This window comes from Herpailurus yagouaroundi, unplaced genomic scaffold (genome assembly GCF_014898765.1).
Source record: "Herpailurus yagouaroundi ecotype Mexico unplaced genomic scaffold, PumYag 77, whole genome shotgun sequence".
In the NCBI taxonomy this organism is placed as follows: domain Eukaryota; kingdom Metazoa; phylum Chordata; class Mammalia; order Carnivora; family Felidae; genus Herpailurus; species Herpailurus yagouaroundi.
The window spans coordinates 58,188,052-58,204,420 of record NW_024412388.1 but is presented as its reverse complement, the minus strand read 5'-3'; the positions used below and the strand labels follow the sequence as shown (position 1 = coordinate 58,204,420).

General features: G+C 35.2%; 1 protein-coding gene across 11 annotated transcripts in view; it reads right to left on the bottom strand.

The window, feature by feature from the left end:
- Positions 1–16,369, bottom strand: part of LRRC7 (leucine rich repeat containing 7) — a 567,116-nt gene that overhangs the window by 320,325 nt on the left and 230,422 nt on the right. For all 11 annotated transcript variants that reach the window (XR_005788652.1, XR_005788653.1, XM_040470602.1 and 8 more), the window contains exon 4: positions 1,761–1,878. Coding sequence is in view for 9 of the 11 variants with exons in the window: in XM_040470602.1 (XP_040326536.1) it covers positions 1,761–1,878 (118 nt within the window). In the remaining 2 variants the exon portion in view is untranslated. The remainder of the gene's footprint in view (positions 1–1,760; positions 1,879–16,369) is intronic.

Here is a 16,369-nt window from a genome sequence, read left to right as displayed (position 1 = left end):
TTTAAATATGTAGTATGTCGGTTTCTCATAAATAGTATAAAGAAAATGAAATGGGGAAAGGAAATAGAGTGTGTATCTAGTGGATAATAACAGCAGGATCTTAATTTTAAATGGGATGTTCCAGAGTTTCTTAGGTATGCTACGTTTACATGTGATCAAGAGATTTTTCTGGTGGTCTTTAATGACACATTAAGATCCTTATGTACCTAGAATGTCAAACCAGTCTTACCTAGCTGCTTCTTCTTTTTTTTTTTAGTATGCTTGTTAGTTTTTCCTTTATTTTTTTGTTTCCTTTTTTTTAAAAAACACTTTATTGAAGTATAACTGATACACAAAGAACTGCACATATTGAATATATATAACGTAATGACTTTGGACATATGCAAATACCAGTGATAACATCACCACAAACAAGGTAATAGATTTATCCAAAACATCTCAGAGTTTCCTTGTGTCTCCATATTTTTTGTGTGGTAAGAACATTTAATATGAGATTTACCTTCTTAAAAATTTTTGAATTGCACAACATTGTTAACTATGTGCACCATGTTGTAAAGTGGATCTCTATAATTTACTCATCCAGCATAAATGAAATTTTACAGCTACTGAATAACAACTTCTATTTGTCCTGTCTGGACTTAGGTATCATTTCTTAGGGTAACTTTCCCTAACCACAGCAACTGGATTTATTCTACTAGTATACATGCCCTTCACATCCAACGTATCTTCACACTAATTGTTTGTTTAATCATCCATAATTACTTGTCTAATGTCTAATGCATCCATTAAAATGTAAGTTTCATGAAGGGAGGGACTTGTTTGGTTTACGCCTGTTCCTTTGGCACTAAACATACTGCCTGAAAAAAAAAAAAAGCAACACGCACATGTACACACACCCATACACACACACATACATGCACACATACATGCACACACACGTTTAACCAACTTGTTTAATGATTGAGGGTAATGTTTTATATCCTCATAGTGCCTGGACATAACCCTTTTGACTAATCTTTCTTTTATTCTAGTAAAATAAGGAGCCAAGTTAATTTGGAAGATTTATGAATATATGAGAACACAGGAAATCCCACAAACATTTAAAGGAAAATGTCATCAACATGAACATCAACATTAGCATCAGCATTAACATCACCACACATGTGAGTTTGGCCAGAATATAACAAATACTACTAAGCACTTATTATTTCCCAGCCACTGCTCAAGACATCTGAGATAGATATATCAGTGACCAAAACAGAAAAATCCCTCCTGCCTAATAACAGAATTTACAATCTGAGGCAGGAAAAGATAGGCAGTAACCATAATAAGTAAGTGAATTCTATAATACTGAGAAGATGGTCAGTGTTATGTGGAAACATGGAGCAAAGTAAGGGAAATTGGGAGTTCAATTCCAAGTACAGTGAATAGGTACACCTCACTGAACATGTAGGAAAAAATTTTACTCTGACTATGAGGAAAATAAATGGTGTAAAGATAGTAAAATGTTCTGCAAAAGATTAAATCACATATCTGAATACAGGGGGGAAATAAGGCCTGAGTGAGCCAGAGATATTAATAAGTGGAGGGGAGAGAGGTTTTCTGTCTTTGATTTATAGTTTAAGATTTAACGTTTCAACAAAATTAACTTGGAGTTAAAACAAAATCAAATAAAAAGTGTTATATCATTTGCTAAGAGAAAACAAAGTATGTCTTCATATAAAAATTCAAATTATTTAGAGATAAGATGAGAATCTTACCATTTTTACTGATGTCGAGTTCTTTAAGATTAACTAAACTAGCAATAGTGGTTGGCAGATTTGAAAGATCATTATCAGGAATACTTAGTTTTCTTAGAGCTTGACAGTTGAACAATTGCTGTAAAAAAAATAATGATTAATTAGATTTCAATTTGGTTAAATCCATTCATACATAAACTCAGCAACAAAATTCAAATCACCATCTTTATAAATGGGGTAATAAAAGGACCAGCTGCAAAAGTCTCACCTTCTTCCACACTCATATTCTCAATTCTTTTCAGAATGCTTCATTTTCCATCTCCATGTTAGTGCGTCACTATTCTCTGCTATCCAAATTCAAAACACAAGGGATTGTTTCTTCCCCTACTGTTTACTATTAATGTTCAATTTGCCTCTGATCCTATTGATTTTTTTTTTCTTTCAAATATGTTCTGGAGTTGTCCCTTCCTTTCTATTCCCACAGCTACCAGGGTAACCTCAATTCTCTTTCTCTGCAACCACGTATTACTTCCATTTAACCATGTTTGACAGTTGTTTATTTGGCATGCAAGTACTGTGATACAATTGAATACATGGGCTCATATTTCTCTGTGTCCCTACACAGTGCTTCATAAACATCTAGCAAATAAAACATTTAACTTATTTTTTTTTATTTAAAAGATTTTTTTTAATGTTTATTCATTTTTTGAGAGACAGAGTGTGAGCAGGGGAGGGTCAGAGACAGAGGGAGGCACAGAATCTGAAGCAGGCTCCAGGCTCTGAGTTGTCAACATGGAGCCCAAAGTGGGGCTTGAACTCACGAACTGCAAGATCACGACCTGAGCCAAAGTTGGACGCTTAACCAACTGAGCCACCCACGTGCCCCAAAACATTTAACTTCTGATATTTAGCTAAAAAAATCACTAGTGATTGGTTCATATCTGCCATCAGTCCAAAGTACTATGTGGAGAAGAGTTAAGTGTTAAAGCAATGGTTCTTACATCCAGCATGGTTTTAATCACTGGTAAATCGAGGTGCTTGTTTCAAATGTGGATTCTTGGGCTTTACCCAAAGAAGTACTGACATGATGGGTCTGGGATGGGGATCAAAATCTGCATTAAAAAAATTTTTTTTAATGTTTTTATTTATTTTTGAGACAGAGACAGAGCATGAGCAGGGGAGGGGCAGAGACAGAAGAAGACACAGAATCTGAAGCAGGCTCTAGGCTCTGAGCTGTCAGCACAGAGCCCGACGCGGGGCTCGAACTCACAGACCAGGAGATCATGACCTGAGCTGAAGTTGGACACATAACCAACTGAGCCACCCAGGCGCCCCTGCATTTTTTTTTAAGTTTATTTATTTTTGACAGAGACAGACTGTGAGCATGAGCTGGGGAGAAGCAGAGAGAGAGAGGGAGACACAGAATCCGAAGCAGGCTCCAGGCTCCAAGCTGTCAGCACAGAGCCTCATGTGGAGCTCAAAGTCATGAACTGTGAGATCATGACCTGGGCCGAAGTCAGACGCTTAACCGACTGAGCTACCCAGGTGCCCCTCAAAATCTGCATTTTTAAACAATACACTCTACTGATCTGATTATTTTGATGCGGGTGTTTCCAGTACCATATTTTGGGAAACAATGTTAGGTTTTTTAGCTCTGCCAATCTCATTTTGACTACTCAAGATATGAACAGTTGGGGCAGAATTTTTTATTCATTTCTGGAAGAATTATCTTAATGAGATTTCTTTCTATTTGACATTTCTAATTGTATTTTGCTGAATTTCCACAGATAAAGTGTCTGGTATCCAGGACTATGCTATTGGCCCACAGAGCATTTACCTAGTGCTTATTCTTTCATGGAATTAGTTATTTATAGGCAAAAACAATGTAATACATGGTTGTTATTTCTTAATTCATTAGTTTTTTAAAAACTAGATTGCACTGGTTTTTCCTTAAGATAAAACATACAGTTTCTTGCTTTTGGTTGGTCATTTTTGGCTCCTTATAAAGATTATTTCCAATACTTAACATAGTGCTAGAATTTCAAAATGCCATACAGAAGTGTCACTACCTCTTTTTATAAAACCTAAAAAAACAAAAAACCAAAAAACCAAAAAGACAAAAACAAACAAAAAAAACTTTGATGGATTGTTTTTACTAATTACAAATTTTCCCTTTAAAAAATAGAAAAACAGATGTCTATACTCATGGTAGATGTTAATTTAAATTTTTGCACAGTCTCTATCATTCTGTTAGGACCATTAGGTCCACCCACATGCAATGTGGTTAGTTATACATATAAAGATTTTGGAAATTCAAATGCCTCATGATTGATGTTGGTAAGATGTACTAACTCTTTAATCTGATTACTATAACCATTTTATTCAAAATTCGGACAAATTATTTTCAAACAGCTTTTTTTTAAATTCAAGTTTCATCATCACCACAAAATTCTCAATTTATCTCAAGAATTAATTAGAGGTCCTTGTTTTGTTGAAGATTAATGGACCATATAGTTGCGGGTTAATTTGAGTTTTCTATTCTGCTCTATCAATCTATGTCTGGTTTTATGCCAGTAACATACTGTCTTGATCACTACAGCCTTGTAATATAGCTTGAAGTCTGAAATTGTGATGCCTTCAGCTTTGCTTTTCTTTTTCAAGATTTTTTTGGCTATTTGGGGTCTTTTGTGGTTCCACAAAAATTTTAGGATTATTTTTCTCTACCTATGTGAAAAATGCTGGTGGTATTTTGATAGGAATTGCATTAAATGTGTAGATTACTTTGGATAATATTGACATTTTAATGATATTTGTTCTTCCAATCCGTGAGCACAGCATGTTTTTCCATTTCTTTGTGTCATCTTCAATTTCTTTCTTCAGCATTTTATAGTTTTCAGAGTATAGATCATTTACCTCTTTGGTTAGGTCTATTCTTAAGAGTCTTATGGTTTTTGGTGCAGTTGTTAATGGGATTGATTCCTTGATTTCTCCTTCTGTTGCTTCATTATTGGTGTATAGAAATGCAACAGATTTCTGTATGCTGAATTTGTATCCTGTGACTTTATTCATGTATCAGTTCTGGCAATTTTGCGGGGGGGGGGGGGGGGTGGATTTTCTATAACAGAGAGAAGACAGTTTTTAACAAATGATGTTGGCAAAACTGGACAGCAACATGCAAAAGAATGAAACTGGACTACTTCCTTACATCATACACAAAAATAAATTCAAAATGGATTAAAGACCTAAGTGTGAGATAGGAAACCATTAAAATCCTAGAGGAAAACACAGGCAATAACCTTTTTGACACTGGCCATAGCAACTACTTACTAGATATGTTTCCTGAGGCAAAGAAGATAAAAGAAAACATAAATATTGGGACTTCATCAAAATAAAAAGCTTTTCTGCACAGTGAATGAAACAATCAACAAAATTAAAAGGCAACCTTCTGAATAGAAGAAGATATTTCCAAATGACATATATGATAAAGGATTAGAATCTAAAATATGTAAAGAACTTAAAAAACTCAATACCAAAACCCTAAATAATCTAGTTAAAAAATGGGCAGAAGACATAGATAGATATTTTTCCAAAGAAAACATCCAGATGACTAATAGACACATGACAAGATGCTCATCATTCATCATCAGGGAAATACAAATAAAAACTAACAATGAGATATCACCTCACACCTGTTAGAATGGTTAAAATTAACAACATAGGACACAACAGGTGTTGGTGAGGATATGAAGAAAAGGGAACCCTTTAACACTGTTGGTGAAAAAATGCAAACTGGTGCAGCCACTCTGGAAAACAGTATGGAGGTTCCTCAAAAAGTTAAAAATCAGGGGCACCTGGGTGGCTCAGTTGGTTAAGTGTCTGACTTTGGCTCAGGTCATGATCTCATGGTTCCTAAGTTCAAACCCCATGTTGGGCTCTGTGCTGACAGTACAGAGCTTGGAGCTTGCTTCAGATACTATGTTTCACTCTCTGTCCCTCTCCCATTTACACTGTGTCTCTCTCAAAAATAAATAAATATTAAAAAATTTTTTTTTAAAAAAGTTAAAAATGAAACTACCCCTATGACCCAGCAATTGCGCTACTAGGTATTTACCAAAAGGATACAAAAAATACTGATTTGAAGGGATACATGCACACCAGTGTTTATAGCAACATTATCAACAATAACCAAATTATGGAAAAAGCCCAAATGTCCATCAACTGATGAATGGATAAAGACGAAGTGGTATATACATACAATACAATATTATTCAACCATAAAAAAAATTAAATCTTGCCATTTGCAACAATGTGGATGGAGCAAAGAGACTATTATACTAAGTGAAACAAGTCAGAGAGAGACAAATACCATATGATTTCACTCATACGTGGATATAAGCAACAAAACAAATGAACATGGGGGAAAAAGAGAGAGGCAAACCAAGAAACAGACTTTTAACTGTAGAGAACAAACTGATGATTACAGGGGAGGTGTGCAGGGGGATGGTTTAAATAGGTGGTGGCTATTATGGAGGGTAGTTGTGATGAGCATAGGGTGTTGTATAAAAGTGATCATCGTTAAGCTCTAAACCTGAAACTAATATTACACTGTATGTTAACTAACTGGAATTTAAATAAAAACTTGGAAAAAATAAAATAAAAAAAATAATTAATAGAGGACACTATATTCTTTTTCACTTTTAAATGATCTATGTCCAGAGCATAGTTCTAAAAACTCCTAAACACCTTATTGCATGGAAAATTGAAGACTCCTCTGGTATAGAGGTTAAAAGCATGGCATTTTGAATCAGCTTGATGTGGGTTTAATTCCCATGCATTAGTTATTAGCTGTGTGATCTTAGGCAAGTTACCTAACATCTTTGAACTCTATCAATTTCCTAACTTGTAAAAATGGGAAAATAACATTACCTAACTTGAAGGGTTGTTGAGATATTTAAATGAGTTAATATATTTCATTAATTTTAAGTACCGCATTTTTTTTACATAGTAACATCTTTGATATTTGTAATGAATTGTACAATCATGAGCAAGTTACAATTTTTAAGGAGTGTACCTTTCTTAGTGGCACAATGATGGCATACCTTATTGTATTGATTAATAGCCTTGGATTTAATGAAATGAATAACTTATGAAACTGTAAAAGTATTAGGCACATAGTAAGAGCTTGATAACTGTTAGACATTCTGAGTATTTATATATGCAGATACAGAGGCATACCTATATAGTAATTGATTTCTTACTTTTCTATATGATGAGGTCTTTGAAGGCAAGAGTCTTGTTTAATTCATCTTGATATCAACTTGTTTCACCTTTGTATATGCCAAAGCAGCTAGCACAGTGTCTTGTACATAGTGTATGCTGAATAAATATCTTTGAAAGTACACTTAGATAAGCCAAGGGAAAAATGAGGAAAGTGGCAAATTCCAGCCGAGAGTGGTACTTCACTGAACTGGAAATTTCAGATAGGTAAACAATCTCAGTGGAATCTAAATTTCATGAACAAAGCAGTCAGCTTTGAACATGAGTCAAAATGTCTACAAGTTGGCAAAGAAATTAAGAAGGCATTTTAGTGATTCTTGCAAGATTCAAGCTTTGAATGAAAATGAAATAATGATTATGAAATAGCTGCAATTCTTTCATACAGTATAAAAGAGAAAACATAATTAATAGTTAATAGAGTAAGCCTGTTAATGGTAATGGTTATCCTGGTTTTCATTTGTTAATGATATTTCACATTTCAAAAACAAAACTGTTTTGAGTCTTAAAATATTTTTGTAGTGAAGTGTTCTTGGGCTAAATGAAGCAGTTTAACTCTGACAGAAATTGGTTTGAGAAGAGTACACAATTTAAATTACTGACTCTGGAAAGCAATGGTTAGATTTTTAAAAACATTTTTTAATGTTTATTTATTTTTGAGAGAGAGAGACAGACAGACAGACATTGGAGAAGGGGCAGAGAGAGAGGGAGACACAGAATCTAAAGCAGGCTCCAGGCTCTGAGCTATTAGCACAGAGCCCAACGTGGGGCTCAAACTCATGTACCGTAATAACATGACCTGAGCCAAAGTGGGATGCTCAACTGACTGAGCCACCCAGGCGCCCCAATGGTTAGATATTTTTTAAGAGAGCTGATACAAAAGATAAAGGTCTGAGTGTTGAAATAAAACATATTTGGAGCCAAAAATGTATATTCTAAAAGGCATAATATTCATTTATTCATGGAAAACCATTAACTGATACTTGTTACAAACTACATACTATGCTAAGTGAAAGGGTCACAAAGTGAGTAAGACACAGCAACTGCGATCAGATTGCTTACAATTTAATATTTAGACAATAAATTAGATACAATGTGAATAAAAAGTCTGCAAAGATAAATATCAGGTGTGATGAAAACACAAAAGGAGAATATCTGCACCAAATTATATTGATGATAGTGGTGGGGGTTGACTCATGAGAGTACACCTGGACGGGGTGATGAAAAAATGGATCACCCAAGAGACAGCACAAGTTAGCCAGATGAAGGCTAAAGAGGAATAATAATGGGACTTTCTATAGCATTTAAAGGTATTCCCACTCAAAGACTGTGTAACTGAAACTAGTTTCAGATAATTAGTTTCAAAGCATGAGGAGACTTGGATCTTTGAGTGAATGCTCTGAATCTACAACATTTACATGCATTTAAAATACATTTAGTGAATACCTATCATATGCTATGGTCTATGTTTAGCACTGAAAATAAAGACATGAAGTGATACTGTCAATTTCTGTTTTTAACAGTATGGTGGACTAACTATTCAAAGAAAAACATTGTAGTGAAGCAGAGCTACACACACACACACACACACACACACACACACACACACACAACTAAATTCTGGCTGTAAAGTACAAGAATTCCTCAAATTCCAGAATAACAAAGAAAATTATAATGCATAGAGTTAAATAGGTCTACATTTAACTTTTGCTCCAGTGATATCTGTTGGTCTCTGGTGCCTGAAGGCTGAGGTGTTTTTTGTTTTGTTTTGTTTTGTTTCATTTTGTTTCATTTTGTTTTGTTTTGTTTTGTTTTGTTTTGTAAATAGAAGGATGGAAAACTGCTTGGGATCTGAACAGAGTGGGAGCTTGGCTTACAGCCCACACCAGTTAGAGTTGGGATCTCCTAAGGGTGAATGAACTAGAAAAAACAGTCCTGCAAAGAGGGTTGGTGGGGAATGCATGCTTTTTTTCAGTTTGGCTCTGAGTGAAGTGAGAAGAAAGAAAGAAAAGAATAAGAAAGAAAGAAAGAAAGAAAGAAAGAAAGAAAGAAAGAGAAAGAAGAAATGAAGGGGAGAGAAAGAGAGAGAGGGAGGGGGAGGGGAGGGATGGAGGGAGACAGGAGTGATGGAAGGAAGGAAGGGAAGGAAAGGAAAGGAAGAGACAGGAGGGAAAGAAAAAAAATTGGAAAGGTAAAAAAAAGAAACAACTAAGGAAAGGAAGGGAAAGAAGGAAAACTGGTACAAAAAAGGAATGGAAGGAGGGAGGAAAGGAAAGGAAAAAGGTAGGGAAAAAGAAAAGAAAAGGAAGAAATAAAAAAGACACAGAAAGAAAAACATTAGCCTTCTAGGGATTTCCAACCACAGCCTATCTTCCAGTGAGTTAGGGGAGTTAGGGTGTGGAATTCACAGTATCTATAAAGCTCCTTAAAACCGAATCCAGAGTTACAGGTGGTCTAGATTACTACTGCCCCCAAATAACTGGTAAAAGTAAATACAAGTCTCCTCTGAAGGAATGTATTTAATTTTTTTTTCTCAACGTTTTTTTTTTTTTATTTATTTTTGGGACAGAGAGAGACAGAGCATGAATGGGGGAGGGGCAGAGAGAGAGGGAGACACAGAATCGGAAACAGTCTCCAGGCTCCTAGCCATCAGCCCAGAGCCTGACGCGGGGCTCGAACTCACGGACTGCGAGATCGTGACCTGGCCGAAGTCGGACGCTCAACCGACTGCGCCACCCAGGCGCCCCTGAAGGAATGTATTTTAAATTCAGGCCTCAATGAATTCCCACAGATAAAGTTCCAAGAAACATGGGATCATTAAAAAAAAATCACTAAATATACAATTAAATAATCAACTGAATGAGATACTACAGAAAAATAATCTTGCCTCTAAATAATGCAAATACTAGAATTATAAAACACAAAATGCAATTTATACACAGAAATAAAAGTATGATTTGAAAGATAGCATGATGATAAAACAAGACATTATCAAAAAGAGCTCACAGAACAGAAGAATAAACATGGCTGGAGAAAGTAATTGTGAACTAGATGTAAGAAGAAATGAACTGAATGAAAGACATGGAGATGGAAAATAGAAAAGACTGGTTAGATGGCATGAAGAATACAGTAAGAAGAGCTTTTTGAAATGTACATAAAATTTAGTAGAGAAAAAGAGGATGAGGTTCTTAAGGAATTCCAGAATTGTTGAGAGACCCTCATCTTCAGGTTGAGGAAGCTCAACAAATTCTAAATAAGATAAATCAAAAATAACTATATGTAAACTTATATGAATCTGCAGAGTATCAAAGGCAGTAGATCTTAAATATTACCAAAGAGGAAAGATTACCTTCTAAAGATTGAGAAAGAGAAAGACAGAAGATTTACCAATTAAAGCAATGATTCATTAGATGTTATTACTAAAATACTAAAAGTAAGTAATATAGTATTTACAGCTACTTAAAAAAAATTTTTTTTTCAACGTTTATTTATTTTTGGGACAGAGAGAGACAGAGCATGAACGGGGGAGGGGTAGAGAGAGAGGGAGACACAGAATCGGAAACAGGTTCCAGGCTCTGAGCCATCAGCCCAGAGCCCGACGCGGGGCTCGAACTCACGGATCACGAGATCGTGACCTGGCTGAAGTCGGACACTTAACCAACTGCGCCACCCAGGCGCCCCTTACAACTACTTTTTAGGAAAAGGACAACATGATAATATTTTTAGAAAAAGACAAACTGAGTTTACTACCAAGACACTTTCACCAAAACAACTGTCAAAGAGTATCTTTTAGGAATAAGGCAAATGACTCTAGCAGAGAGGTCTGAGCTACAAGAAGTAATAGCATTAACATTTTTAAAAATTTAAAATACACAGTTGGTTAAATCTAAAGAAGCATTGGCTATAGAAAAATAAAAATGGCAAAATTTTTAATTAAGGTTTAAAACATCAATATAAGGGGGCACCTGTGTGGATCAGTCAGTTAAGTGTCCAACTCTTGATCTTGGCTCAGGTCATGATCTCAAGGTTTGTGGGATAGAGCCCTGCATCAGGCACTAATAGTGCAGAGCCTGCTTGGGATTCTCTTTCACCTACTCTTCCCCTCCCCAGCTTGTCCATATGCTTTTTTTTTCTCTCTCTCAAAGTAAAGAGATAGGTAAATACATACATACACACGTACATACATACATACATACATACATAAATGTAACTGAAAACAGTTTGGTAGTGGCATAAAAACCGACATATAGATCAACAGAATAGAATTGAGAGCCCAGAAATAAACCTACTTATATACAGTCAACTAATTTTTGACAAGGTAGCCAATAAATGAAAGGATAGTCTCTTCAGTAAATAGTGATGGGAAAACTGGATAACCACATGGGAAAAAGTGAAATCAGACACCTATCTTATATCACTTACAAAAATTAATTCAAAATGAGTTAAATACTAAATGTAAAATGTGAAACTGTAGGACTACTAAAAGAAAATATAGGTAAAAAGCTCTTTGACATTGGTTTTAGCAAAGATTTTGGGGACATGACATCAAAACCCAAACAACAAAAGCACAAATAAACAAGTGAGACTACATAAAACTAAAAAGTTTGTGCACACCAAAAGAAATGATCAGCAAAATACAAAGGTAACCTATGGAATAAGAGAAAATATTTTTAAACCATTTATCGAATAAGGGGCTAATATCCATAATGTACAAGGAACTCATATGACTCAATACTAAAACAAAATAAAACAAAAACCAAAATAATCTTATCAAAAAATGGGCAAAGGACTTTTCCAAAGCAGACATACAAATGGTCAACAGGTACATGAAAATATGCTTGACATCGCTAATCATCAGGGAAATGTAAATCAAAACCACAATGACACATCACCTCCTCCCTGTTAGAATGGCTATTACCAAAAAACAAGAAACAAGTATTGGCAAGGCTGTGGAGAAAAGGGGACCTTTGTGCTCTCTTGGTAGAAATGTAAACTGCTGCAGCCACCATTAAAAACAGTATGGAGTTTACTCAGGAAATTAAAAATAGAACTACCACATGATTCAGCAATCCCACTTCTGGGTATATACACAAAGGAAATGAAAACACTTACTTCAAAGAGATATCTCCACCTCCATATTCATTGCAGCATATTCACAATACCAAGACATAGAAATAACCTGTGTCCATCAACAGATGAATGAAGAAAGAAGGTATGGTGTGGGGTGCATGGGTGGCTCAGTTGTTTAAGTGTCCGGCTCTTGATTTCAGCTCAAGTCATGATCTCATGGTTCATGAGTTCGAGCCCCACATTAGACTCTGCACTGACAGTGCAGACCCTGGGTGGGATTCTCTCTCTCCCTCTGCTTCTGCCTCTCTCCCTCTCTCTTTCAAAATAAATACATATGTGTGTGTGTGTGTGTGTGTGTGTGTGTGTGTGTGTGTATCTCCGGGAATGCTATGCAACCATAAACAGAAGGAAATCCTGCCTTTTGTGAAAACATGGATGGATCTTGATGGCTTTATGCTAGGTGAAAGAAATCAGAGAGAGAAAGCCAAATACTGTATGATCTCAATTATATGCAGAATCTAAAAAATTTGAACTCATAGGAACAGAAAGTAGAATGGTGGTTGTCAGGGACTGTGGGATGGGAGAAATGGGAAGATATTGGTTAAAGGTTATAAATTCCAAGCTATAAGATAAATAAGATCTGGAGATCTAATGCACAGAATGGTGACTATAATTATCTGTACTATATTATATAGTTGAAAGTTTTAAAGAAGGTAGATCTTAAATGTTATTACGCAAACACACATACACACAAATCATAATTATGTGAAGGGATGGAGATGTGGTAACTTATTGATAACTTAACATCTTATTGTGGTAATTATTTTGTAATATATACATGTATTTAATCATCACACTCTATACCTTAAATTTATATATGTTTCATGTCACTAATAGGTCAATAAAGCTGGAAAAATCTACATAGAACTAAAATTCTGAAGAAGAAAAGTATATGAATCAGGGAAAAGATAATCTGATTTAAAAAATCTCACATATTTGCTTTATGAGGAGGTTAAAGATACTGATTAACTTTAAATTAATTTCTACAGTAATTAAAAAATTTCTAGGGTAACAACTAAAGCAATATTAATAAGGTGCATAATTTCCTACAGGGTAGAAGCAAGATAAATGGAATAAGATAAAAATAAAACATATATATTTAGTAAATATAATGGAAAACAAGTAAATACTTAACAGAAGCAATATAGATAAAAATGAAGACTAGTATGGAATATATTAATGAAAATATACCCAGAGTAGCCTTAAATAAATATGGATTAGTTTCTCCAATTAAAAACAAAAACTATCATGTATATTAATATTAAAAATACTCAAGTGAGGGGCACCTGGGTGGCTCAGTCATTAAGCATCCAACTTTTGATTTTGGCTCAGGTCATGATCTTATGGTTCATGGGATCGAGCCCTGCATCCAGCTCTGTGCTAGCAGCACAGAGCCTGCATGGGATTCTGTCTCTCTGCCCCTCCCCAGCTCTGTTCACACTCTCTCTCAAAATACATAAATAAACATTTAAAAGAAATCAAGCTATATCTTATTACTAGTGATACACCGAAAACTTGATGGAAAAATAATAAAACTGGCATAATTAATCAAAAGAAAGTTTATGCAACAATAATGATTTGAAGCAAAATGTATTACTAGAGAGAGAGTGGCCATCTGCTAATAAATACCAGCTCATGAGGAATATATAACTCTAAACTTGTATGCACCTACCATCATTACCTTGAAAATATTTGAAGAAAAGTTTAACTTGCCTACATGGAGGTAACATGATAACAGGGTATTTTAACAAATATCTCTCAAAAATTTATTGAAAACAGACAAAAAGAACAGCATGAGAAGGATAGGTATTTAACTCTGTTTAAATGTCTGGCAGAATTCTCCAGGGAAGCCATCTGGTCCAGGACTCTTATTTCCTGAGAGATTTTTGATAAATGATTCAATTTCTTCACTAGCTTTAGGTCTGTTTAAATTTTCTAATTCTTCCCATTTGAGTTTTGGTAGTGTGTAGGTGTCTAGAAATTTGTTGATTTCTTCCAGGTTGTCCAGTTTGTTGGCATATAATTTTTCATAGTATTCTCTGATAATTGCTTATATTTCTGAGGGATTGGTTGTGATAAAGCCATTTTCATTCATGATTATATCTATTTAAGTCCTCCCTCTTTTCTTTTTGAGAAGTCTGGCTATGAGTTTACCAATTTTGTTCATTTTTTCAAAAAACCAACTCTGTTTCATTGATCTGTTCTACTGTTTTTTTATTTTGGATTCTATATTATTTATTTCTGCTCTGATGTTTCTTATTTCTCTTTTTCTGCTGGGTTTGGGGTTTCTTTGTTGTTCTGCTTCTAGTTCCTTTAGGTATGCTGTTAGATTTTGTATTTGGAATTTTTCTTGTTTCTTGAGACAGGCCTGGATTGCAATGTATTTTCCTCTTAGTACTGCCTTTGCTGCATCCCAAAGCGGTTGGATTGTTGTGTTTTCATTTTCATTTGTTTCAATGCAATCCCAATCAAAATTTCACCGGCATTCTTCTCAAAGCTAGAACAAACAATCCTAAAATTTGTATGGAACCACAAAAGACCCCAAATAGCCAAAGTAATATTGAAAAAGAAAACCAAGGTGGGAGGTATCACAATCCCAGACTTTAGCCTCTACTACAAAGCTGTAATCATCAATACAGTATGGTACTGGCACAAAAACAGACACATAGACCAGTGGAATAGAATAGAGAACCCATAATTGGACCCACAAATGTCTGGCCAACTAATCATTGACAAAGCAGGAAAAATCATCCAATGGAAAAAAAAAATCTCTTTATCAAATGGTGCTGGGAGAACTGGACAGCAACATGCCAAAGAATGAAACTAGACCACTTTCTTACACCATACCCAAACATAAACTCAAAATGAATGAAAGGCCTAAATATGAGACAGGGAAACCATCAAAACCCTAGAGGAGAAAGCAGACAACAACCTCTTTGACCTCAGCCACAGCAATTTCTTGCTTGACACATCTCCAAAGGCAAGGGAATTAAAAGCAAAATTGAACTATTGGGACCTCATCAAGATAAAAAGCTTCTGTGCTGCAAAGGAAACAATCAACAAAACTAAAAGGCAACTGACTGAATGGGAAAAGATATTTGTAAATGACATATTGGATAAAGGTTAGTCAATTTTGGTTAGTATCCAAATCTATAAAGAACTTACCAAACTCAACACATGAAAAACAAATAATCCAGTGAAAAAATGGGCAAAAGACATGAATAGACATGTCTCTAAAGAAGACATCCAGGTGGCCAACAGACACATGAAAAGATGCTCAATGTCACTCTTCATCAGGGAAATACAAATCAAAGCCACACTGAGATACCACCTCACACTGGTCAGAGTAGCTAAAATGAACAAATCAGGAAACTACAGATGCTGGCAAGGATGTGGAGCAACGGGAACCCTCTTGCACTGTTGTTGGGAATGCAAACTGGTACAGCCACTCTGGAAAACAGTGTGGATGTTCCTCAAAAAATTAAAAATAGAACTACCCTATGACCTAGCAATAGCACTACTAGGAATTTACCCAAGGGATACAGGAGTGCTAATACATAGAGGCATATGTACCTCAATGTTTATAGCAGTGCTTTAAACAATAGCCAAATTATGGAAAGAGCCTAAATGTCCATTAATTGATGAATGGATAAAGAAGATGTGGTTTATATATACAATGGAATACTACTTTGCAACAAGAAAGGATGAAATCATGCCATTTGCAGCAAGATGGATAGAACTGGAAGGTATTATGCTGAGTGAAATAAGTCAGTCAGAGAAGGACAGATACTATATGTTTTCACTCATGAGTGGATCTTGAGAAATTTAACAGAAGACCATAGGAGAAGGGAAGGGGAAAAACTAGTTACAAACAGAGAGGGATGGAGGCAAATCAAAAGACAGGGAAAATGGGTGATGGGCATTGAGGAGGGCCATTGTTGGGATGAACACTGGGTGTTGTATGTAAGCCAATTTGACAATAAATTATATTAAAAATAAAAATAAATAAAAAATAAATAAACAAACAAAAATAAAAGAAAAGATATAGAATTGATGGCCACTAGATTGAACTAGTGGACACATAGAGAACACTGAACTCAACCATTACATAGCAATTTTTTTTTTTTAAGTGCATATGAGGGGCACCTGGGTGGTTCAGTCAGTTGAGCATCTGACTTCAGCTCAGGTCATGATCTCATGGTTCGTGGGTTCAAGCTGGGCTTTGG